Source organism: Schistocerca nitens, chromosome 2 (assembly GCF_023898315.1).
Source record: "Schistocerca nitens isolate TAMUIC-IGC-003100 chromosome 2, iqSchNite1.1, whole genome shotgun sequence".
NCBI lineage: Eukaryota > Metazoa > Arthropoda > Insecta > Orthoptera > Acrididae > Schistocerca > Schistocerca nitens.
In genome coordinates, this window is record NC_064615.1 from 794,207,680 (window position 1) to 794,235,195 (window position 27,516).

Consider the following 27,516-nt stretch of genomic DNA (forward strand, 5'->3'; position numbering starts at 1 on the left):
AGGTCATTACCAGGAGAAACCTATGCCATCTGCTGGCTATTACCACTTCCTTTATGGTTTTATATGTGCATTTAATAACACTTGCCATGGATCATTGGGAGACTCGTTTGGCAGCTTTCAAAACACAACAAATAAAACACGGTAAAAAGATAAATATAATGTAAATAAGAAATCAAAATATGAAGGATTAAAGTAAAACTGAAAATTAGGAAATTCTAGTGGATATTCCAAAACATTAGATTTCCTTTTTTGAGAGCTGATGATGAAAAGTAACATGAGGAAAAGAACCTCTGGTGAAAGTACTACAGTTTTGCAGAAAATTGAGAGTTCTGCAGGAAAAACTGTTTGTTGGTATATTGACCAATGTTGGCACTAGAGTAAGTGACATGTTTAGTTATTTTCATTACTGGTATTAAAAATGTTAAGGTAACAGGCCTTTCACGTGGTCAGACAACCAAGAGAGCTAAGTAGTATTTCCATAGGAAAATAGAAACAGGAAAATTTAATTTGTAAATAATTTTAAGAAACAGGAAATTCAATTGATAAAACTAGTAAATATGAGACAGAAATGCTGGTCATTACTTACATTCGGGAGATGAAATGTTTAGTATTGGTAACAGACAAACATGTGAAAGTAAAAGCAGTGACATTACCTCAGCTTTTGGAATTATTACTTCCTTCCTGTAGGAGGATAGAGGTATGGAGAGGGGAAGGTTAAAATAAGGAAAGGCAGTTTACTTGGACTCCAGGATGATAGGAGTCATCTACAGTGAAGATAAGAGTAGACAGTGCTTCTTTTAACTTCCGCCCGCATCTCGTGGTCGTGCGGTAGTGTTCTCGCTTCCCACGCCCGGGTTCCCGGGTTCGATTCCCGGCGGGGTCAGGGATTTTCTCTGCCTCGTGATGGCTGGGTGTTGTGTGCTGTCCTTAGGTTAGTTAGGTTTAAGTAGTTCTAAGTTCTAGGGGACTTATGACCACAGCAGTTGAGTCCCATAGTGCTCAGAGCCATTTGAACCTTTTTTTTTTTTTAACTTCCTTGGTCCATCTCTCTCTCCTCTCCCCAAGGAAAGAAGTAATAGTTCCAAAAAGTTCACAAAAGAAAGTCATTGAGAAATGAGCCACATTCTTTCAAAATACAAGCTGTCAACCCCAGACATTATGAGCTGAACATAATGGTCATCGTGAGCTCTGCAGTGATCCTCTCATTGTAGTTCTGCGTACAGACAAGGCTAATGCAGTTGTCATTATGAAAAGAGCTGATTGTGACATGAAGATCTGGTTGATGCTGATGGAGGAGATGCATCAAAAACTATCAAGGGATCCAACATCCAGAATAATGAGGAAGATGTTGGAGCTTCTCAAGCGGTCTTCACTGGAAATGAATGTTGTTAAAAAGTTCCTGCCTGGGAACCTTAATTGCCTACATTGCATGGCCTTCCAATGATTCACAAGAAGAGCACACGTCTATGTCCTATCGTAACCACCATTGGATCACCAACTTACAGACTCGCAAAACATCGGACCAGCCTCCTTATTCCACATATTGGTCATTGTGTGCACAACATCAACAATATAACAGGATTTATAAGTTGAGTTAGATGCTTGTCTAGAAGAGGGAGACGTGATGGTCAGCTGTGATGTGGTGTCATTATTCACACATGTTTCCATAAAAGATTCTATAGATCTGCTTTGATGACACTGTTGTGGATTTATGTAAGCACACCCTATTTCATCATATTTTTTGTATGGCGGAGACTATTTTAGCAGATGGATGGCGTCACAATGGAAAACCCATTAGCTCCAGTGATAGCTAACCTCGTTATGGAGTATTTCGAGGACATTTTCCTTGACATAGGGACTGCAAAGCCCAGTTGCTTTTATCATTACGTCGATGGCATTGTTGTTGCCCACATAGATGTGGAAAGCTAGGAGAATTCTTGGACCACATCAACAGCACCCATGACAACATGAAGTTTGTCATGGAGGTAGAGTAGATGGTGCCTTGCCTTTTCTTGATGTCCTCGTCTGCTGTAAAGATACTGGGTGTTTCACCCACACAAACCAGTATCTGCATGCTACCAGCTATTATCACCCTTCACAGAAAAGTTCTGTTTTGAGCACCTTGGTGCATCAAGTGAAAGCCATTTCAGATGCTGAATATCTTCTGAAGGCACTGAGCCACTTACAAAGAAACATTCAAGGAAAACTGCTACTACAAGCCACCTTGCTGAAGAAACATAAATAGAATGCCCCTGAGGAGGACTTTTCTGTATTCTGCCATAATCATAATCAAAGCTCTCTTGAGTATAAACAATTTTCCATATATTGTTGAATCTTTCAGTGCATATCACATAGTTACAAGGGGGCCAGCCCATGACTTATCTTCCTTGGCTATTCTCCACAACCCCTTCAGATTCACCCTCCCAACTAACTTTCCAGAAATTACAAAGCCTACAAAGATGTTACATTTCGATAGTACAAAGAGTTTCAGATGTCAATGCAAGTCAGACTGCGATAACCTATGTCAGAAATATTTGAAATTAAAAAAAAAAGTTTTGCAAAGAATGAATCATTTTGTAATAATAAATATTATTTCTGTAATGGATTTTTAATAATTTGAGTATTGCCAAAAATAAATTTATTTTCATAATCGGCAGAAGTAACAAATATGAGTACATAGGATAATTAATATGTTCAGTGATAGTGAAAAATAAACTGATTTTCAAAATATAATGGAAATAATATAATATGATAAATGAAATGTTGATTTATAGTTGTCAAATATAACAAATCCAGAAAACTTTCTTTTAGAATGCAAGGTATGCAAATTTCAAAAAAATGACTTTAGAAAATGAATGGTTTCAAAAGGGTCATGTCACACACCTGTATTGTCATCTACTGCTGAACAGATGTCACAAAAGAGTAGACTTGTTTCAGCATAGACAATGTCTTGATCTCCGATATGTGTGGAATCGTACTCTTTGTTTAATACTGTCCTATTCTGCTACATTGCAATACCTTAATGTGAAATGTATGATGTTTAAATTTGATAATTTTATTTTATCTAATACATATTGTGTGGTGCATTACTCAAACGATTTCAGTTGTGCTTTTTATTCCAGATTGTCTGCAGTATTAGATGATGTACAGAATGTCTTCAGAAATGAAACTATAACTTACAAACTCCAGTCACTGAAAGGAATTGCTGACGATGTAGAAGACTTAAGTAAATTTTTTAGAAACCTCTCTCATGGGCAGAAATTGCAGGGTTGGTATTGCTTGTAGATTGTGTTTGTAGTTTGGTAAAGCCTCATATGTCTTACCTACAGGACTTTTTCTGTAGTTTCTTTAATTCTCCTTGTATGTCCCACTATCTCTCTACTAATTTTCAGCCTTGTTAACTGTGTTCTGTTCAACTGTCATAATTTTCTTGTGGTTGATGCAGTAGTTGAAACAGAGATGTTCTCTGAAACATAGGGTATGTAATCACTAGCTCCAAAGCATTTAAGTTTTTAAGAGAGGAGACAATTATTACAATACTAATGTGAAGAATTTGAATCAAGCTGTGGGAGAATAGCAGGAAGAGCAGGAAGGAAAAAAACAAAGGGATACAATTGGAGTAGAAATGCGTGCTTCTGAGAATTTAAATATTTTTCAAAGTGCAATAGTACTGAGGAGGAGGTAGAAAACATAGCAGTTGTGTAGACATTCTGGTAATGCAGCTGAAAAGTAGATTGACAATGGTAGTATGGTGGCCAGTCAGGCATCAGCATTCACGGCTGAAGCACCAGGAGTCTGGCAGGTAGCATATTTAGCTTCTCTGTTTGTGTCTTAGTTTAATTTTTAAATTCTTTGCTTTCTTTTTTGAGTTTGCAAAGTTTAATTCTTAAGTTCATTGCTTATTTTTGCCTTTGCGAGGTATAGTAATGTGTTGTAGTAATGGTCATGTGTACATTTGCACAGTTGTTAGTTGTTTATCGAAGGCCAGTAACTGTTGACCACAGCTCAGTCAGGTGCCAGCCTCTGTTGGTGAAGCACCAGGGGCCGTGCGAGTCACATATTTAGTCATTTCTGTTAGCATTCATAGTTAAATTCTCAAGTTCCAAGTAATAGGAGGATAGAATGGACAGTGTGTGTGTGTGTGTGTGTGTGTGTGTGTGTGTGTGTGTGTGTGTGTGTGTGTAGGAGCAGCTTGTCACAGTTCATGAACAGATGCTGCCATCTGTGCAGACTGCTGCCTCAAGCTATGGTGGCAGTGGAGAAACTGGTGCATCACATGGGACACCTAGGGTGAGTTACAGCTTCTTATGCTGTCACATCACCTGAGGCAATGTGGCAGTGTGTCAGTGTGGAGGCTGCCATACCACATGACCCATTGACACAGTGGGTCGACAGGTGGTTACTCCTTCAGCACGGTCTGAGCAGGCACAGAAGGGGAGGGGTTCAATATTTATTGGGAGATCCAGTGTGAGGTATGTTATAGGCACCCTTTGGGAAATAACACCCAGGGCCGGAAAGAATTCCAGTGTATACTCAGTGTGTCTGTGAGGGGACCTCAGCTGATATCTGGAAAAGGCCTTGCCTGTGGCTATTGAGGGTGAAGGATGCATTGGTCTAAAAGTTGTTGCTCATGTCTGCACCAGTGATGCCTTTCACATGTGTTCTGAGGACATCTTCAGTTGCTATGGGTGCCTAGTAGAACTTTGGTTGGGGACCAAGTAGGGGGACTCAACCAGGCGCTATGTCGATTCTTTGATGGTCGTGCCGATTTATAGACCTGCATTATAGGGCACAGAGCTATAGGATTCCCCTTGACTAGTCAGGAGTGCCCTACACAAAGGAAGCAGCTACTCGGGCAGTTGAGTACTTGTGGAATGCTCATGGGCCTTTTTGGGCTGGGCGGTAGTTCGAGGTTCTTTGATGAATGCTCGCCAGCCGATATACAGGCAGCAAAATTAGATCGCATACGAAGTGGACATACTTCACTGTCAAGATTTTAACAGTAAATTGTAGAAGTGTTCATAACAAAGTTCTCGAATGTACTGGCCTCCAGGAAATTTCTCTAACTGAAATTATTCTGGGGGCCAAGAGCTAGCTGAAACCTGAAGTAGAAAGCTCAGAGATATTTAACAGTTCATGGAACATTTTTTGGAGAGGCAGGTTAGATGCCATAGGAGGGGTGCGTTTATTGCAGTTGACAAATATATTGTCTCTACTGAGGTCAAATTTGAGTGTATAACAGGTCTAGATGAAATCAAACAATGGAAGCTCCAGATTGGAATATCAACAATGTAGGAAAAGATAAACTGCTACTTATCGTAAAGATGACATGTTGAGTTGCAGACACACACAATTAAGACACTTACACACAAACTTTCAGCCCTAGCATAAACACATACCATTCATTCATACAAGCAAGCACACCTTATCCACACATGACCACCAACCATCTCCAGCAGCTTGGACTATTACCAAGATCAAGCAGTATTCATTGGAGGTGATTTCAACCTATTGTGTATTAACTGGAATGACTGTGGCTTCACTGCAGGCAGTATGGACAGACAGTGTTGTGAAGTACTTCTGAACATATTTTCCAAAAGCTGCCTTTAACAACTAGTTAGACAACCCAAGCACAATGAAAATATTTTAAACCTTATAGCTACAAAGGGGCTAGACATTATTGACAATGTCTGTATGGAAACTGGGATTACTGATCATGATATCGTAGAAATGATTATTACTGAAGTTAATAAATCTATCTAGGACAGTACTGTTCATGCTATAAAAAGCAGATAAACAGTTGTTAGAATCTCTGTTATATAATGAACGGTCATCATTTAGCTCCAGTATGAAGAACGTATAAAGATTATATGCAAAGTTTACAATGATTGTAAATTGTGCTTTGGAGATGTATGTACCAAATAAGTGGATTAAGGACGGAAAGGATTCTCTGTGATTTAATAATGAAATTTGGAAAGTGCTGAGGAAACAGAATTGTTGCTCTCTCAGTTCAAAAAAGCGTGTTCATATATTGGCAGGCAAAAGATAGTAGAAATACGTAGGTCTGTAAGAAGAGCAATGTGCGAAGCATGCAACTACTTCCACAACCATATCTTAGTGAAAGATCTTGCTGAGAACCCAAGACAATTCTGGTTCTACATAAAATCACTAAGCAGATTTAAGGCTTCTATCCAGCCACCTAGTCTAGGGTGGCAGTAGAAGACAGCAGAAGGAAAGCTGAAGTTGTAAATTTCATGTTTAAGAAATCATTCACACAAGAGGATCGTACAAACATACCATCACTTGACTGTTGTACAGACTCACGCATGGAAGATCTAGAAATTGACATCCTTGGGGTAAAGAAACAACTGAAAGAGTTGACAACAAATAAATCACCACATCCGAATGGAATGCCAATTTGATTTTAAAGAAAGTACACTGTGGCACTGTCTGCTTAATTAGCCTGCGTTTATCACGAATGTCTCGCCCAGTGAAAAGTTCCAAATGAAGGGAAAAAAGTATGTAAGAACTGACCTGCATAATTACTGATCAGCATCCTTAACATCAGGTTGCTTCATAATTTTTGGAAACTTTCTGAGTTTGAATATAATAAAATTTCCTTGTGAGGGAAAAGCTTCTGTCCACAAATCAGTATGGATTTAGCAAGCACCACTCGTACAAAACTTGGCTTGCTCTTTTCTCATGATAGCCTACGAACCATGGATGGATGGCAACAGGTAGATTCCATATTTCTAGATTTCTGGAAAGCATTTGACACGGCGCCCCACTGAAGATCGTTGACAAGGTCAGAGTGTACCGTTTAGGTTTAAAGATGTGCGAGTGTCTCGAAGACTCCTCAAGTAATAGAACCAGGTATGTGGTACTCAACTGCGTGTTCATAGACATGAGGATATTGTCAGGAGTGCCCCAGGGAAGTGGGATAGGACTGCTTTGATTCTTCATACACATAGATGACCTGATGTACAGGGTCAGCAGCAGTTTATGGATGTTTGCTGATGGCGCTGTGGTGTGTGGGGAGGTCTTGTCATCAAGTGACTGTATGAATTTACAAGATGACTTAGGCAAAATTTCTAGTTGGTGTGATGAATGGCAGCTTGCTCTAAATGTGGAAAAAATTGAAGTTATGCGGAGGAGTAGGAAAAACAGCTCTGTAGTGTTCAAATACAGCAATAGTAGCGTGCTGCTTGACACAGTCACTTTAATTAAATATCTAGATATGACATTGCAAAGCGATCTGAAATGGAAAGAATACATCAGTTTGGTAGCAGGGAACTTCGTTTTAATTAGAGTGTTATGGGAAAGTGTAGCTCATCCATAAAAGAAGACAGCTTGTAGAAAACTAGTGTGACCCATTCTTGAGTACTGTTCGAATGTTTGGGATTCCCACCAGGTTGAATTAAAGGAAGACATTGAAGCAGTTGAGAGGCGGGCTGTTAGGTTTATTACTGGTAGGTTTGATCAGCCTGCAAGTAGCAAAGAGATGCTTCGTGAACTCGAATGGGACTCCCTGGAGGGAACTCTTCACGCTAGGCACTGTTGCACAAATTTAGAGAAGCAGCATTTTGAGGCAGTTTCAGAATGATTCTGCTGCCACAAATGTGTATTTTAAGATAGTATTTTAAGGTAATATGTGAGAGATTAGGACTTGTACAGGGACTTTTAGACAGTTGTTTCTCCCTCACTCTGTCTGTGAGTGGAATAGGAGAGGAAATGATTAGTAGTGGTACCTTTACCCTCCACCATGCACTGTGTGGTGGTTTGTGGGGTCTACATACTCTGCAGACCAGTGCACTGTAGATGTAGAATAAGAGACTCTTGGCTGGGGAACAACAATTTGAAGGCGATAAGTTCCTGTAGACATTAAGATTGTGTATTACTCACTGTACAGTCTAATTTACACACAGAGATTTACATTATAGCTTCTTGTGGAATAGTGCTTTTGTTGGCTTTACACATCATTGTAACTACTCTGTTCCATGGGAAACAGTGTAAGACTTTGATACCTGTATAACTGGAACACAAAATGTTGATAATTTAATAACTTCATTATCTTGGAAAAAATTGCATTTTTGTGTAAGATTACAAATTCAGATAATTTTGCTACTGCAGTAACTATTTGCTGCAATGTGCTTGCAGTGTGTTTCATTATTTATTGCATATTCTGTGTACCATCAGGTCAATGTTCTTTCTTATCTATTCTCACATTATTGAAGCATTAACTCTAAGTAAAAATATGGCATTTCTCCTTTTTAACTTTCAGTAATCCTCAGTTAATGTTTTCTGTCTAGATATTTTCAAAATACTTCGCATCACATCTTTTTTAATCTTAAACAACAAACTCAGCTTTCTTTTAGTTTCCTGGGTGTCAATGTATTAATATTGTAGCTTTGAAGAAAATAATAATAAAGGAAACAAATTCTGTTTATGAATCTGCAGTCTTATTGCATATCAGTTAGTTATTTACACAGAAAACATTTGGTGGACTGCATTATAATTGCAAATTTGTGCAAAGTATTTTTTTCCTATATTTCCAGTAATCTTTGAATTATAAAGTTGTATCATAATCAATAGTAACAACTGATATAAATGGACATACACAAAAAACAAAAACATTCCAGTAAACTAGTGTCTGCAAGCTAGCCATTTGTGAGATGACTACGAATGTGTGGTTATGATCCACCACCGACTTCTGTATTAAATATTCTTCTAGTCAGCACAAATGTATTTGTAATGTATGCTTTTCAATTAAATCTCCATCTAATTTGACTCAAATTTCACCCATGAACTACCTTAATGAGAAATACAATACTGCTCCAGCATGTTAAAATTTACTGTGCATTCATACCTGTTAAAGGAGATGTTCTGCTTGTCATCCTTGCGCTTGGATGCAGTACTGCACTGATATCTACAATGAGCTATGATTTTTTTTTCCTCCCCAAACTCTAAAAACTCATCTTGTAAATATTTGACAAGGCTATACAGTTTGCAGCTCCAGTTCTTCAATTGTATCAACAGGAGTGCTGTACACTTCACTTTTAAGGTGACTCAGAACTGAAAAATCCCCAGGATTTGATGTTGGGTGAACTTGGGAGGCAAAGGTACAGACCCAGCTCATCACATCAATCTTGGGTTATGTTGGTATGTTGGTGCTCTGTCACACTAGCAACAAAACATGCTGGTGCCTCATCATGCAGCTACCACATTTCTGTAACATGGACCATAGGTGAAGTTGAAACCAATTAGATAAGACTTAATTGTAAAGTTCACATGCCAAATACATTTGTACTGACTAGAATCTGAAGTCAGTGGCAGCTCATAACCACCCATTCACAAATGACTCGTTTATGTACCTACGTGTAATGGAATAATTTTACTTCTGTTATTGTACAATTTCAACTGTGTCAGTTTTTGCTATTAATTATGATACATCCTTTATTTTCTTGTCTAAGTTCACCTGTAAGGTCATGTAGAACACTAGTGGGACTCATTCTTTTAACTACTTTCGAATGTTTGGGATCCCCACTATGTCAGATTAACAGTTCACGAACTATATATTTTGCACAAAAATCAGCATTTTACGTTAACCAATACAGTATGTGATTACTTAAGGAGACTGTTCAGTGCTAAATGGCATACATTTCTTTTGTCTAAAAATTGTTTGAAAAGAAAACATTTTTATAAGTTTCCAACTGTGCATGTAAAAGTTCATCGGAATATCTTCTAGCATGTGCTGGTCATTGCTAAACACATTCTGTTGAGTGGAACAGGAGATGCCATGATGTGTAAGCAAACAGTGAGTAAAAGTAAAATCCTTTGCATTAATTACATGAAACATAATACAGAATACAACTTGAAATTAAAGATTTGTTCATATGAGGTGTTAATTATATTATTTAATATATAATATAATTATGTAATAATATAATTATATAATATACATTGTTTGGAGCCGAGCCGGCAAAGCGCGTTGCGTGCAAGGAGCACGCAGCACTGGTGGGCGGGGCCGGGCCCGCGGTCTCTGTTTAGGCCTTCTTCTCGGTCTTCTTTGGCAGCAGGACGGCCTGGATGTTGGGCAGGACACCACCCTGTGCAATGGTGACGCCCGACAAGAGCTTGTTGAGCTCCTCGTCATTGCGGATGACGAGCTGCAGGTGGTGCGGGATGATATAATTAATTAATAATATTAATAATATACCCTCCATGAACCATGGACCTTGCCGTTGGTGGGGAGGCTTGCATGCCTCAGCGATACAGATGGCCGTACCGTAGGTGCAACCACAACGGAGGGGTATCTGTTGAGAGGCCAGACAAACATGTGGTTCCTGAAGAGGGGCAGCAGCCTTTTCAGTAGTTGCAGGGGCAACAGTCTGGATGATTGATTGATGTGGCCTTGTAACATTAACCAAAACGGCCTTGCTGTGCTGGTACTGCAAACGGCTGAAAGCAAGGGAAAACTACAGCCGTAATTTTTCCCGAGGACATGCAGCTTTACTGTATGATTAAATGATGATGGCGTCCTCTTGGGTAAAATATTCCGGAGGTAAAATAGTCCCCCATTTGGATCTCCGGGCGGGGACTACTCAAGAGGACGTCGTTATCAGGAGAAAGAAAACTGGCGTTCTACGGATCGGAGCATGGAATGTCAGATCCCTTAATCGGGCAGGTAGGTTAGAAAATTTAAAAAGGGAAATGGATAGGTTAAAGTTAGATATAGTGGGAATTAGTGAAGTTCGGTGGCAGGAGGAAGAAGACTTTTGGTCAAGTGAATACAGGGTTATAAATACAAAATCAAATAGGGGTAATGCAGGAGTAGGTTTAATAATGAATAAAAAAATAGGAGTGCGGGTTAACTACTACAAACAGCATAGTGAACGCATTATTGTGGCCAAGATAGACACAAAGCCCATGCCTACTACAGTAGTACAAGTTTATATGCCAACTAACTCTGCAGATGATGATGAAATAGATGAAATGTATGACGAGATAAAAGAAATTATTCAGGTAGTGAAGGGAGACGAAAATTTAATAGTCATGGGTGACTGGAATTCATCAGTAGGAAAAGGGAGAGAAGGAAACATAGTAGGTGAATATGGATTGGGGGGAAGAAATGAAAGAGGAAGCCGCCTTGTAGAATTTTGCACAGAACATGACTTAATCATAGCTAACACTTGGTTCAAGAATCATAAAAGAAGGTTGTATACCTGGAAGAATCCTGGAGATACTAAAAGGTATCAGATAGATTATATAATGGTAAGACAGAGATTTAGGAACCAGGTTTTAAATTGTAAGACATTTCCAGGGGCAGATGTGGACTCTGACCACAATCTATTGGTTATGAACTGCAGATTGAAACTGAAGAAACTGCAAAAAGGTGGGAATTTAAGGAGATGGGATCTGGATAAACTGAAAGAACCAGAGGTTGTAGAGAGTTTCAGGGAGAGCATAAGGGAAGAATTGACAGGAATGGGGGAAAGAAATACAGTAGAAAAGAATGGGTAGCTCTTAGGGATGAAGTAGTGAAGGCAGCAGACGATCAAGTAGGTAAAAAGACGAGGGCTAATAGAAATCCTTGGGTAACAGAAGAAACATTGAATTTAATTGATGAAAGGAGAAAATATAAAAATGCAGTAAATGAAGCAGGCAAAAAGAAATACAAACGTCTCAAAAATGAGATTGACAGGAAGTGCAAAATGGCTAAGCAGGTATGGCTAGAGGACAAATGTAAGGATGTAGAGGCTTGTCTCACTAGGGGTAAGATAGATACTGCCTACAGGAAAATTAAAGAGACCTTTGGAGAGAAGAGAACCACTTGTATGAATATCAAGAGCTCAGATGGCAACCCAGTTCTAAGCAAAAAAGGGAAGGCAGAAAGGTGGAAGGAGTACATAGAGGGTTTATACAAGGGCGATGTACTTGAGGACAATATTATGGAAATGGAAGAGGATGTAGATGAAGATGAAATGGGAGATAAGATACTGCGTGAAGAGTTTGACAGAGCACTGAAAGACTTGAGTCGAAACAAGGCCCCGGGAGTAGACAACATTCCATTAGAACTACTGATGGCCTGGGGAGAGCCAGTCATGACAAAACTCTACCATCTGGTGAGCAAGATGTATGAGGCAGGCGAAATACCCCCAGACTTCAAGAAGAATATAATAATTCCAATCCCAAAGAAAGCAGGTCTTGACAGATGTGAAAATTACCGAACTATCAGTTTAATAAGTGATGGCTGCAAAATACTAACGTGAATTCTTTACAGACGAATGGAAAAACTAGTAGAAGCGGACCTCGGGGAAGATCAGTTTGGATTCCGTAGAAATGTTGGAACACGTGAGGCAATACTAACCTTACGACTTATCTTAGAAGAAAGGTTAAGAAAAGGCAAACCTACGTTTCTAGCATTTGTAGACTTAGAGAAAGCTTTTGACAATGTTAACTGGAATACTCTTTCAAATTCTGAAGGTGGCAGGGGTGAAATACATGGAGCGAAAGCCTATTTACAATTTATACAGAAACCAGGTGGCAGTTATAAGAGTCGAGGGGCATGAAAGGGAAGCAGTGGTTGGGAAGGGAGTGAGACAGGGTTGTAGCCTCTCCCCGATGTTATTCAATCTGTATATTGAGCAAGCAGTAAAGGAAACAAAAGAAAAGTTCGGAGTAGGTATTAAAATTCATGGAGAAGAAGTAAAAACTTTGAGGTTCGCCGATGACATTGTAATTCTGTCAGAGACAGCAAAGGTCTTGGAAGAGCAGTTGAACGGAATGGACAGTGTCTTGAAAGAAGGATATAAGATGAACATCAACAAAAGCAAAACGAGGATAATGGAATGTAGTCAAATTAAATCAGGTGATGCTGAGGGAATTAGATTAGGAAATGAGACACTTAAAGTAGTAAAGGAGTTTTGCTATTTAGGGAGTAAAATAACTGTTGGTCGAAGTAGAGAGGATATAAAATGTAGACTGGCAATGGCAAGGAAATCGTTTCTGAAGAAGAGAAATTTGTTAACATCAAGTATAGATTTAAGTGTCACGAAGTTGTTTCTGAAAGTATTTGTATGGAGTGTAGCCATGTATGGAAGTGAAACATGGACAGTAAATAGTTTGGACAAGAAGAGAATAGAAGCTTTCGAAATGTGGTGCTACAGAAGAATGCTGAAGATAAGGTGGGTAGATCACGTAACTAATGAGGAGGCATTGAATAGGATTGGGGAGAAGAGAAGTTTGTGGCACAACTTGACTAGAAGAAGGGGTCGGTTGGTAGGACATGTTTTGAGGCATCAAGGGATCATAAATTTAGCATTGGAGGGCAGCGTGGAGGGTAAAAATTGTAGAGGGAGACCAAGAGATGTATACACTAAGCAGATTCAGAAGGATGTAGGTTGCAGTAGGTACTGGGAGATGAAGCTTGCACAGGATAGAGTAGCATGGAGAGCTGCATCAAACCAGTCTCAGGACTGAATACCACAACATCAACAACAACAACAACAATAATATAATAATATAATTAATAATATAATTATAATTATTTAATAATATAAATATATAATATAATATAATTATTTAATATATAATAATGATCAGTGAAAAGTTTTGTACCATGCAAATTGTGTTTTATAGTTTTATGTGGGGAAATTCCTCTCCAGCAAGTGGTTGCTTCCTGCCATCCGTTAGTTGCAGCTAAGTTCCTGCTTGGTTTTCCAGTATTACCTTACTTGCCATTATTTATCCCATATTCTGACACATTTTTAATCTTTGTCTTCTTTCTTTATTTCTTCACAATCTTCTTTCATTTCAATATTCCACTTTTCTTTTGTTTTGATTTTTTGCTTCTTTTCTTCCACCTCTTATGTTTAATCTTCAGTCCAGTTTTTTTTTCATTGTTTTTGTCCTTCCTGTTTATTTCCACTAGTTGTTTCTTAGTATCACTTCTTTGGTCTTTTTAACTTGGTAAGAGTCTTTGCATAGCTTTGCCATAACTCAGTAACTGCACCCTATTTAATCTATTATCATGTAATTCAATAATCCATTTCTGTATTGTGAGCTTAAACTTTGTTTATCCTAAGTGAATACAAGGGAATGCTGATACACCATCAGTGCCTTTGTTCCTTATCAGTGGAGCAATGTAGAACTAAAATTTTGTGTAAATTAAAAGAGCAGCCTTTTTACAGTATTGAAGAATTCTTCTCTGGTGATAAAACAGTGTCTATATTACTTTCAACTTAGTGCAGTGACTACAACAGCAACTTCGCTGTTTAACTACACTATTTTTTAGTATTGGTTTTATAGTTGTAACGTGATCTAGTTCTTAACTTGAATATGTTTTATAGTGTCCTCTTTATTGTTGTAGTTTAAATTACAGTATTGCATTCATTTTACTGTGGTTTTAGTGTTGTAATCTTGACACAGTTTGTCCATCCATGGCTGGTTGGTAACAAGTAATGATGAAGTCTGATATATAGTTTGTTAGAGGGCAGACAGAATGATCAAAGGACAACAATTTGTACTCATTCAGCTATTACTTAAAACCCCTCTAAAATAAGTGATAAATCACCCATGGAATTAGAACTGCCATGAAACATAAACAATGAGGATGATCAGGTTTTTGGTATGTTTTTAATTTTACAATATTCAGCATAAAAAATATGTATCCATTGTTGTTTAATTTCAAGGAAATTTATTATGCCGTGGCTTTTTTAATAAAAAGAAATACCTGGCTTTTGTGCTTATTCACTCCATCCTGCCTGCCTATTTTGTCATGTGCCCATTGGGCGTTTGTGTGCTTCAGTAATTTCTGACAATTGTATGTCATTTTCTTTGGAATTTGTGCTGTTGATCTTTTGGCTCCCACAAGCACCTGTTATATATTCTTGTATTAACACTATCATTCACACAACTCATGTCTGCAAAAAGAGTAGTTCACACACAAAACACCAGTAGTGTTTTCTTTGCACTGCTAGTACCAGAGCAGACAGAACGCAAACTTCCATTGGTAGTTTGCTGGAAGACTGACAGTGAGTGGGCACCAGGGAATGTGAACTTTAAGCTGGGAGAATTATTGTTATCGGATGCTCGTTCACTCCAGTGGGAACCACGCTTTACATTCTAGTGTCCCAATGTTTTATTTTTGTTATTAAAAATGTTAGTATGAGCATATTGTAATGAACTTGGACGTTGACAGAGCACACATACTTTTCCATACTTAATTCGCATTTTTTACATATTGGTCGCACTAGTCACTTTCTTACAGTAATAAAGTTTGTTTCCCGACTGTGTGACATGTTTGTTCATTGGGACTATTAATTTCTTCTGAATCATGTCAGTACATCTACCACTTTAATAGGACTGAGCAAAATCTTAGAGGAATGCAAACTGAAAAGGTAAAAATAAAGGTGGCTGCCATCCACACAAAAGTTACCCTGTATCAGAAAATATGCTGCCGGAAATTACAACTGCGACACCGGAAATGGTAGAAAATAAGTTTTTCCTGTTGTGCTTATGCAGTATAGTAGGAAGAAAGTTGATGTAAGGTATATAGAGTGCAAAATTTAGTATGCCGATTGTAATGTAATGTACCCAATGTTGATTCTCATTTTGTAAAGCTGGTTGTCCTCTTGAGCTGTAATTGTAGCTCAGCATTTTTTTTTTTAAGCTCCTCCCAAACAGGCCATGAATGCCCAACAGTACTGACTGGCCGCTGTGTCATCCTCAGCTCATAGGATAGGCGTCACTGGATGCAGATACGGAGGGGCATGTGGTCAGCACACCGCTCTCCCGGCCGTATGTCAGTCTCCGAGACCGGACCTGCTACTTTTCAATCAAGTAGCTCCTCAGTTTGCCTCACATGGGCTGAGTGCACCCCACCTGCCAACAGCACTTGGCAGACTGGATGGTCACCCATCCAAGGGCTAGCTCAGTCCGACAGCATTTAACTTCGGTGATCTGACTGGAACAGGTGTTACCACTGTGGCAAGGCCATTGGCCAACATTATTTAACTTGATTTTATTCTTGACCATGGATACTAAATGCTTGGACTTAATCTTCTGTAGATGCTGGAATTCAAGAATTTAGCACAATATGGAATTGTGTAAATAAACAAAATGCTTCAGATCTATGTGCTATATATTCAAGAACAATATAATTAACTTTTCGTAATGAAGTTCTTCCTACAGGAACATTACCATAACTTGATAACTCAGAATCTCAAAACAAACGTCAGAGCAACAGTTTGGAATATCACAGTAGTGAAAACAGCTTACACGCTTCATTTGTATTTTTCCAGTCAATCTCAGTGTTGTGTTTGTGGCTCTTGATCCAGGGCCTATGTGCTGTTCCTTTTGTGAAGTTACTGCAATTGCCATCCCACTTTGAAGACACCATTCTTCCTTGACAAGACTTGCCATATGCAAAATAAAAAGCAAAACTGCAAAATAGTTGCGCTGTTCTACATATTAAATCATTATAACATTTCATTGTTCATGGATGTAATTCATTGAAAAGGTAGTTGTAGGGCTAAACATCACTCTTTTGGAGCAATAGGAACACTGCAAGCTCTGTCACATTTAGCAGCAACAATGGAAATAATCTAATAAAGTTTGTGTGACAGATGGAATACTCCTTTCTTTGCTGCTGCAGCTGTATGCCAGGGTTCATCACTCATAGTGGATGACTAGTGGTGGCATACTTGTCTCTCAGCAAACCATGACAGGATGTTCTCAGTGGCTGAGAGTTATGGGAAACATGGTGGCTCAGGCAAAAGTGGATTACTCTCTGCGTTGAAGTAGGTCAGAAGAGCATGGTGTAAGACGCCATGTGGTCTTGCTTAACTTGTTGAAAGGTAATATTTTGCAGACTTCAAAGGTAGGCACAGCCATTGGCCTTAACATGACAGAAATGTGATGACTACTGCCCAAATTACTGGCTGCATGAAGCAGAAGGGGTTCTGCTGTGTACATAGTGGCACTGTATACCACCATACCTGTATGCTGACAACCAATTCCTTATGGCAACTTTCATTTTCATAAGAGCATCCACACTGAAGCTGTGTCCAACACAATGCTAAAACCAGAACTGGGAGAACATGTCCATTGTTGTCATTGGACGTACCACTCTCTCTTCTAGGGGAGTTGCAACGATAGTCAGTGTGTTGATAATCTGTGATGCTCCTGAAGTTGTCATGCCTAGCTGTTGGGGGTATTTATCTGTCTACAAATAAAGCCCAGTTCGACATTTTGCTTGACCAAGTGAGCAATTATCTGTCCTCTCTGGCACAAATCATGGGGAGCATTTGATATCCTACGTGGCATTGAATATTTGAGTATGACTCCTGAACCTATTGATTCCATATTCACGTGACAGTCGTGGGATTCCAAACAGTGTGAGCAGCAATATTGTCGAACAGTAAACCAGTTTTCATAGATCTCAGTCCTGCCACTGTTGAATTCAGATGTGTGCTGGTAGACATTTCTCCTTCGTACATGAGGCATTACGCGATCTTCTCACATAAATCATTCTGATGTAAAAATGCTTATTGTTGCCATATCAAAGCCTGTAGTACAGTTCATGACAATTTATCATTCGTGGTCTTATTATTTTAATGGACTGCACTGTATTTGTCTTGAGAGTTGCCTTTGCTTTTACAAATTCTCAGAAATCTCTTCTGGTAAAGAGAGCATTTTGACTGAATGCAAACCAGCACAACTGGAGCCAAGTTAGATGGTTTAGGTTGGTAAGTGACTAACATGTGAAGGTACTTTGGATCTTTCTGAATACCCATTGAAGCATGGGGAAATATCATATCTAAAGAACACCAAGAATTTAATGAATTATGCTGAATATGTGAAGGTTGGAATTTACCAAGTGGACATAATGCTGTTTCCCCCTGCGGGTTCGGGGGTAAGAATAGACCCGCGGTATTCCTGCCTGTTGTAAGAGGCGACTAAAAGGAGTCTCAAACGTTTCGGCCTTATGTGATGGTCCCCTGTCGGGTTTGACCTCCATATCTCAAAATTTTTCCGAAGAGCGAGCCGATTGGGGAAGGTCGCCTTACTTGGTGCATTGTGTCCATCTTGCGTTGAGAACTTTCGCCAGCTTATTCGTCGTTGCGTTGCAGTCCTGCCCGCTCTACATCTCTTGGGCATGGATACGCTCCTGCGTGCACTTTCTGCCAAGCAATGTGAAGGGCCACTTTCTGCACTGATGGCGACCATGGATCACGTGTCACCTAACATCCAGCACGGTAGCCAGTCCGTTGTGGTGGGGCCGCCATGTACCCTGTTGGTTGTAGCCCCCTAACAACACAGGGATCGCTCTACTGATGCCTGTGCCGTTAACTCCCCACGTATGCCAAGGAGTAGATGCCCATCTCCCTGGGGCATCGGGACTCCCGGCAATGGCCATCCTGCCAGGTGGCTATTGCTGCGGCTGGGTGGCGCCCGTGGGGAGGGCCCTTGGTCGGAGTAGGTGGCATCAGGGTGGATGACACGCAATGAAGCGTGACACATCTTCTCTTGCTGGTGGCCAGCCACCAGCAGTCTCTAAGCGTTCGAGGGCCCATTTTAAAGGTAACATTTATGACCACAAATTGTTCTCAAAATTTTTCCGAAGAGCGAGCCGATTGGGGAAGGTCGCCTTACTTGGTGCATTGTGTCCATCTTGCGTTGAGAACTTTCGCCAGCTTATTCGTCGTTGCGTTGCAGTCCTGCCCGCTCTTCATCTCTTGGGCATGGATGAGCTATGAATGAGAGCGACAGGTATTCGCCCCGGTATCTCGTCTGTACCAGAGCTGACGGGGAATCGTTTGTGTCTGCGAAGCCTCAGTTCTTTGTCGAACATGTAGAGGACAAGTTCGGGGAGGTGGAGGGCTTGTCCAAGATGCGGTCAGGGTCAGTCTTAATAAAAACATCATCCTCGGCCCAGTCACGAGCCTTGCTTGCTTGTACGAAGCTGGGGGATGTTTCTGTTACTATCACCCCACATAAAAGCTTAAATATGGTCCAGGGAATTATTTTTCACCGCGATCTCCTTTTACAGTCCGATGACGAGCTGCGCGCCAACTTAGAGCGACGAGGGGTCCATTTCGTCCGGCTCGTCCACCGGGGTCCAAGGGATCACCAAGTTGGAACCGGTGCCTTCATCTTGGCCTCCGAGGGTGATACGTTACCTGAGAAGGTCAAGGTGATGGTATACCGTTGTGATGTCAAGCCCTATATCCCTCCCCCGATGCGGTGCTTTAAGTGCTGGAAGTTCGGCCATATGTCTTCTCGCTGTGCTTCCAGCCTCGTATGTCGCGATTGTGGTCGACCGTCCCATCCTGATACTCCATGTGCCCCGCCTCCCATCTGTGTCAACTGCGGGGAGCACCATCTCCCTCGCTCGCCGGACTGTAAGATTCTCCAGAAGGAGCGGAAAATAATGAAATTCAAGACCCTGGATAGGCTGACCTACACTGAGGCTAAGCGTAAGTTTGAACGACTGCATCCAGTACGAATGACGTCCACTTATGCCGCCACTGTCGCTCCTGTTACAGTTCCTATAGCTGCGCCACACACCGTTAGCTCTCAGAGCCAGAGAACCACACCTGCCCCCTTGATGGTGGGGGGCACTCCACTCCCTGTTGCTTCTGCTCCATCTACTTCAGGAGCAACGCTCCCCCCCCCAACCATCGGAGACATCAGTTCCCCCTTCCCAGCCGGAGAAGCGTAAGCCTTCTTCGGCTCCTCTCGCCAGGAAGGGGTCCCTTGGGGACCTCTCTTCGCAAGTTCCAACCGGTACCAAAGCCGACAGCCGCAAGTGGCTCAAACAACCGCCGGTCCCTGGTCGTAGGGACACACAGTCGTCGTCTGTACCTGAGACTGACCCAGTGACGCCCTCCCAGCCTGAACCACCAAAGGCACAGCGAGAGAAGCAGAAGAAGAAGAAAGTCCCCAAGGCTAATGACATTGCTGTGGCACCCATCCCACCGCTTCCTACAAGCTCTGCGTCTGAGGATGAGGTGACGATTCTGGCGTTCGCTGAGGACCTCGATCTTGCCGGTCCCTCAGATGCCATGGATAGCACTAGCACAGGTGCTCAATCGGAGGGAGCAGGTGACCCAGTGGCGTAATCTGCCTTCCCAGTCCCTTCACGCCTTTCTCAGCCATCGTCAACACCATCCTCCAGTGGAACTGCAGCGGTTTCTTCCACCATCTAGCTGAGCTCCGCCAACTTATCAGCCTTCATCCTTTCCTCTGCATTGCTCTGCAGGAAACTTGGTTTCCAGCAATGCGCACCCCCGCCCTCCGTGGCTGTCGGGGTTATTATAAGAACCGAGCAGCTTATGAAAGGGTGTCTGGTGGCGTCTGCATCTATGTCCTTAACTCTCTTCACAGCGAGTCTGTCACTCTACAAACAGCTTTAGAGGCTGTCGCTGTTAGGGTGTGGACGCCGCAGGCTTTTACCATCTGCAGTCTTTACCTTCCACTGGATGGTGATGTCGAGCTTCATGCCCTGGCTGCACTGATAGCCCAATTGCCACCACCTTTCTTGTTACTGGGCGACTTCAACGCCCATAACCCTCTGTGGGGTGGGTCAGTGGCAACAGGTCGAGGCGCCACCATTGAGCATTTATTGGCACAGCTCGATCTTTCACTTCTAAATGATGGTTCCTTCACACACTTCAGCGTGGCGCATGGCACGTACTGCGCCATCGACCTTTCGATCTGTAGCCCTCGCCTCTTACCGTCTGTCCAATGGAGTGTACATGACGACTTGTGTGGCAGTGACCACTTTCCGATCCTTCTGTCACTGCCACCATGTCACTCTTCTGGGCGCTCCAGCAGATGGGCTATGAATAAGGCTGACTGGGACTTGTTTTCCTCCACTGTTCTCTCTAGTGATGACATTGATGCGGTGGTTCAATCGGTCACCACCGGCATCGTTGCTGCCACCGAATCTGCCATTCCCCGTTCTTCTGGGTCCCCTCGGCGGAGGGCTGTGCCTTGGTGGTCGCCTGAGATCGCTGAAGCGATTAAAGATCGCCGGCGGGCGCTCCAGCGTCACAAGCAACATCCCTCCATAGACCACCTTATCGCCTTCAAACGGCTGCGTGCGCGGGCCCACCTCCTTATCTGCCAAGGCAAGCAGGAGTGCTGGGAGCGGTATGTGTCCACCATTGGCCTGCATGTCACTCCATCGCAGGTCTGGGCCAAGATTCGACGCGCCTACAGCTATCGGACACCTGTCAGCGTCCCTGCGCTCTCACTGAATGGAGCAGTTTGTACTGACTCCGACGTCATTGCAAACCGCTTAGCAGAGCATTTTGCTATGAGTTCCGGTTCTGCAAATTACCCCCAGGCCTTCCGCTCCATTAAAGAGCGGATGGAATGTCGGAGCCTTTCTTTTCGCACCCACACTTCTGAATCCTACAATGCTCCATTCAGTGAGTGGGAATTTCACAGTGCCCTTACCGCTTGCCCTGATACCGCTCCCGGGCCAGATCGCATCCACTGTCAGATGCTGAAACACCTTTCAGTGGACTGCAAGCGACGCCTCCTCGACCTTTACAACCGTCTCTGGGTCGAGGGTGAGTTTCCGTCGCAATGGCGGGAAAGCATTGTCATCCCCGTTTTGAAACCGGGCAAGAGCCCTTTGGAGGTGGACAGCTACCGCCCCATTAGCCTCACCAACGTTCTTTGCAAGCTTCTCGAACGGATGGTGAGCCGGCGCTTGAATTGGGTACTGGAGTCTCGGGGCCTTCTGGCTCCGTCTCAGGGTGGGTTCCGTAAAGGCCGCTCCGCCGCCGACAATCTGGTGAGCCTGGAGTCGGCCATCCGTACTGCCTTTGCCCGCCGTCAGCACCTGGTCGCTGTCTTTTTCGACATGTGGAAGGCGTACGATACGACATGGCGTCATCACATCCTTTCTACGCTTCATGGATGGGGTCTTCGTGGTCCTCTGCCGATTTTTATCCGCAATTTTCTGTCGTATCGTACCTTGCGTGTGCAAGTCGCGACCTTGTATAGTTCCTCCCACGTCCAGGAGAACGGTGTGCCACAGGGTTCTGTTTTAAGTGTTTGCCTGTTTTTAATAGCCATTAACGGGCTCGCTGCGGCCGTGGGAAATTCTGTCTGCTGACGACTTCTGCCTTTACTATAGCTCTATTGGCATTGCAGCTGCTGAACATCAGCTACAGGGCGCAATCCGCAAGGCGCAGTCTTGGGCTGTAGCGCGTGGTTTTCAGTTTTCGGCTCCCAAGACCCGCGTTATGCATTTCTGCCGGCACCGAACGGTCCATCCTGCGCCGCGGCTTTATCTTGATGGCGAACTACTTGCTGTGGTGGGGACCCACAGGTTTTTGTGTGTACTTTTTGATGCCCGGTTGACTCGGCTATGGACAGCATACTAGTGGAGGCAGGTGTCCCTCCCCTGCGGTTACGGCGCCAACGTTTGCTGGCCGCTTATGCTGCCCATGTTTTTAGCTTGCCCGGGCATCCAAACTATCGTCTCCTGTTCCCGCAATCGGTCGTCCATCTGCCAGAATGTCGGGCCCGGTCTGGTTGTACGATCACGGTCCGCGTCAAAGAGCTTCTCTCCGGGCTTAGGGTTTTCACTGTTCCACCTCCTTTCCGGGCCACTTTGCGTACATTCCCATGGTGTGTTCCTCGCCCTTGTCTTCGGCTCGACTTGGCACAGCGCCTGAAGGACTCAGTCCCTCCAGAGGCCTTCCGCTGCCGCTTTTATTCCATCCTGGCCAAGTATCAGGGCTCTGGCATTGTTTACAGTGACGGTTCGATGGTTGCTGGTCGTGTCGGGTATGCGCTAACTCTAGGGGACCATTCTGAACAACGTTCCTTGCAGGATGGCTGCAGTGTTTACACTGCTGAGCTGGTTGCCATCTTTCGTGCCCTAGAGTATATCCGCTCCTGCTCAGGTGAGTCCTTCGTTATCTGTAGCGATTCCCTGAGCGGTTTATGAGCTCTTGACCAGTGTTTCCCTCGTTATCGTCTGGTGATGGCTATCCAAGAGTCCCTGCATACTCTTGCCCGTTGCAGCCGCTCTGTGGTCTTTGTGTGGACCCCCGGTCATGTCGGTATCCTGGGAAATGAACATGTTGACCGCCTGGCGAAAGAGGCCACGAGTAAACCATCTCTGGATGTTGGCCTCCCAGAGACTGATTTGCGGGCAGTCCTCCGCCAAAAAGTTTTTGCGCTTTGGGACGCTGAATGGCGCGATCGGATCACGCCCAATAAACTCCGTGCCATTAAGGAGACGACGACTGTGTGGCGGTCATCCATGCGAGCCAACCGCAGGGACTCAGTCGTCCTTTGTCGGCTCCGCATTGGCCACTCCCGGCTGACACACAGTTATATACTGCGCCGGGAGGACCCTCCTCTATGTCGCTGCGGGGCGGCTTTGACAGTGGCCCACATTTTGTTGGCCTGCCCCCTTTTAGCTGTGGTCAGGCAGACATTTGCGCTGCCTGATACGCTCCCTGCCCTTTTATCTGATGACCCTGTTATGGCTGGCTTAGTTTTGCGTTTTATTCAGGCAGGGGTTTTTTATCATTTAATCTGAGTGTTTCTGTTTTTTAGTGTTGATTCTGGCTTTTGGCCTCCGATTTTAAACTGAGTTTTTAATGTGTTCTCGGTGGTTGGCTTTTCCTTTTTTTCTCTATGGTCGGCCAACCACCGTCACACTCTGTGTGATTTTAATTTGTTTTGTCTGATCTCTGTAGGAGTATTTCTTGTCCTGTGTCGTCTGATGTCTTTCCTGCTGTTCGTTTTTATTCTCTTTGGGTGGTTTTAATTTTTTGGAAAAAGGGACCGATGACTGTCGCAGTCTGGTCCCTTTAATCCCCCAAACCAACCAACCATAATGCTGTTACTTAAGGCACATACATCTTGTTAAGTTTTGTGTCCTCTGTCCATTTTTAGCCAGGACACCCCTGACTCTTAAACTCTTATTTTTCCCCTCTCCCATTGCTCCCATAAAAATAATTTTAAGAGATTCATGTCATTATTAGAAAATTGTTTAACAAATTAAAAACATTTAAATATCAAACCATGGAAAGTCCAGGTTGGAATATCAACAATTATGAAAAGGATAGAGTGCTACTCACTGTAAAGATAACACATTCAGTTGCAGACGGGCACAATAAAAAGATTACTTGATTTTTCTAAACTTTCGAATAACACCTATTGCTTTCAAGTATGCATTTCATTTCAAAATTGACATTTTGTATGATAAGAGTTCAATCTACAAGCAGATGATGGTTTCTACTGATGGCAGTGGAAGTTTTGTTTTAGATTAGCCTACTTCATCCAGTCCAGATAATGATAGCTATAGTAAACCATACACTATCATCATCCAAATAAATGGACCCCACAGATGGGACTTTCTAAGATCTTAGTGAACAACTCTGAAAGCTCTCAAAAGAAAATGCCAGTGGCAGAGTGTGAAGCATTCCTAAGAAGTAGGGGCACTCTCATAGTGCTAGAAATTGACAGTAATGAGATTTTCGGGGTAAGTGTAAACGTTATTGAAAGAATAGCCTAATTGAAATAACTGGTGTTTTGTCTCAGTAGATAAGAAACTCAAATCTACTGACAGAAATTGAAGCTCTTTGTGGGATTGACTAAGGCTCTTATCCACTGGATTGCCCTCAGATGAAACCAACTTTAGAGAAAATCTCATCTCATTAGAATATGTTTCCCCAATCACACTCCATTGTCTGGAAGAGAGATTAATCATCCAACAGCCAATTCAGATACATGTGGTTTTGCAAGTGATGGACCTGTTGAGATATCTGTAAAATAATACTAAATGCTTTTTCCGAAAACTAATTAGAACAGATAGTTTGGATGTTCACTCATGATGGAATGTGGTATGTCTATATTGAAGATGGTATCAGTGACAGTAAGGCAACTGTAGCAACAGTGATTTCCAAAGCACAAAGGACAGCTGAAACAACTAGAAAAATAGGCAATAGGGAATTTCTTGTAGAATGCAAATACTTTAGGATTAAAGGAGACCAGTCACTGAAAAGCAGAAGCATTGATATGTTTGTAGACACACACAAAATAAGGAAAAACTTGCTATTTTTAGACGTTATCCTTTGATGAGCGACTGCATAGGTGTGTGTGTGTGTGTGTGTGTGTGTGTGTGTGTGTGGGTGTGTGTGTGGGGGGGGGGGTGTGTTTTTTATGTATTTTACTCATAGCTTGACCAAGGATAACGGGGAAAGCTATCAAGTTTTCCATCTTTAGTGTTTGCCTATTGACAACTCAATGCTTCTGCCTTATGGTGAGTGGTCTTCTTTAATCCTGAAGGATGTAAGAGGCAGTAATGTCGTATATCAAGAAGGAACATAAAACATTTAGCTCGAGGCAGAAGCATACAATGCAGTGATAAGTGTGCTCTGCAGAGCACTGGGGCTGCGCAGGGCCTCTGCAGGGGTTCAACCAAAATAATATTAACCTAAAGAACAAAAGACATCAGGCATTGTCATACACCAAGAAAAATGACACTTGTAGATATATCATTGTTGGTTTTATAAAAGTTATTTTTTCTCTGAGTGCATAATAGCTGAAAATGAGGTGACTTGACACATAATGAATCTACAATAAGGCCACGTCAAAAATTACAAATAAAGAATTTAGCTTGTACAAATAGGTGTAACACAACTCGATGCTCATCACTTCAGACATGCAGTGGCCTTGATAATGTGCTCTCGCTCTTGCTACACAGTGTCATCTACACATGCTGCAACACCACACCACAACACACAGCACAGAATACAGTCTTACATGTATTTATGTTTGCTATGTGTAGCCCAATTTATCACAGGAAATCTACACACCACTCTCAGACTGCAGTATATTCAGTTTGTGTTTGTTATTGACTACAGTTGTAAAATTCAGTACCTTCTGGCAATATTATTCTGTGTGTGTGATATTGAAAATTAAACTGTTTGTTTTAAAAGATAGAGTGGAGCATTGGTTAAAGGTGTTGCAACAAAATCTTGCAGCAAATGTTCAGAGGTTGTTTGTCCGGAAGATGCAGCATCAACATCAGATTTCTGATGGAGACAGAGATACAAGAAGTGATTTAATGACTTCGGGCTCCACAGTTTCAACCAGTAAGGTATCTAATGACTCACTCAAAGTGAAAAAAAGGAAGTATGACAAATCTTAAATCAGTATTGGGTTTGTTGAGTCCATTGGAACAATTGTATCAGTGTTTGTACACATGGGGCCAAGATGATGCTGCCAAATCTAAAATTGATTTTTGAGGAATCAGTAAAAATGTTTCAGTTATGTTAAATCCTGCCCTCTACGGGTCTGATCATTTTCATTATTGTGTGAAGTTTAACGGAGCAGACAAAACACTACTGCTCCACATTGACATTAGATGGTTAGCTTGGGATGAGATGCTAACAAGATTGTTGGTACTAAGAGCTCGATTGCAAGCTTTTACGACTGATATTTCTTTTGAATTAAAAAACCTTTTGAGTGACATGACTTAATTGTTTAGATCAACGTTTTGGCAGATATATTTGGAAAATGAATGAATTAAAACTATCTGTAGAAGATAATTGCCGAAACTGAACAAAACTGAATAAGCCCATATTTGACTTATACTCTTAACTCCCTGTGTAGGGGGGAATGTGTGTAATAGCTGAAAGAAAGCACATGCCATTCTCATTTACAAGAGTGGTAGCATGTGACCCACAGAATATTGTCCAATATCTTTGACATCCATCTGTTGTAGAACCTTAGAACATATACTGAGTTCAAGGTATCTTGAACTGAATGATCTCCATGCCAATCAACAAGGATTCCAGAAAGTTTGGCCAACTCACACTTTCCTCGCATGGCATCCTAACATAGAATATAATTAATTAGAGAGAGAGAGAGAGAGAGAGAGAGAGAGAGAGAGAGAGAGAGAGAATAATTTGGTGCATGTGACAATAAAAAGTTGTTGATGAAAATTGTAGTTGAAGGGATTGTAGAAGGAAAGAATTGCAGATGCATTCTTAAATATGTGTATATAAGCCAGATCATCGCTGGTGGAGGATGCAGCTGTTTCACTGAAAAGACGACGACAGTTGGCAAGTGATGAGAATGTAGAACTGCGTCAAACTAACGTTATGGAATGTAACAGAATGAGCAGCAGCAGTATGCAATAAATCTAGCCCACATATTGCACAATGCTTCCTCATTGTTAATTCTTGATGTAAAATGTATCGTATACTATCTTGTAATCTGCCTATATCATCAGCTATTCGACGCAATATTAGACACCAATAGTCCAATACCATTTGTGCACATAGGCTATTTCTTTATTATTGAAAGTGTAAGAGCAGACTCCTTACTAACCATGACTTTATCCAAACCAAGAATAGGTATAGAAAAATGAGATCTAAAAGCACTTGCATAACATTTTTAGGTTTCAAACAAGAATATGATTCAATTGACAGGAAAACGGTATTCAGTGCCTTAAAAAGAGTTTGAAGCTGA

General features: G+C 42.0%; 1 protein-coding gene across 4 annotated transcripts in view; it reads left to right on the plus strand.

The window, feature by feature from the left end:
* Nucleotides 1-27,516, plus strand: part of LOC126237047 (ATP-binding cassette sub-family A member 7-like) — a 607,922-nt gene that overhangs the window by 56,046 nt on the left and 524,360 nt on the right. For all 4 annotated transcript variants that reach the window (XR_007545025.1, XR_007545024.1, XR_007545023.1 and 1 more), the window contains exons 4-5: nt 3-141; nt 3,123-3,268. Coding sequence is in view for 1 of the 4 variants with exons in the window: in XM_049946811.1 (XP_049802768.1) it covers nt 3-141; nt 3,123-3,268 (285 nt within the window). In the remaining 3 variants the exon portion in view is untranslated. The remainder of the gene's footprint in view (nt 1-2; nt 142-3,122; nt 3,269-27,516) is intronic.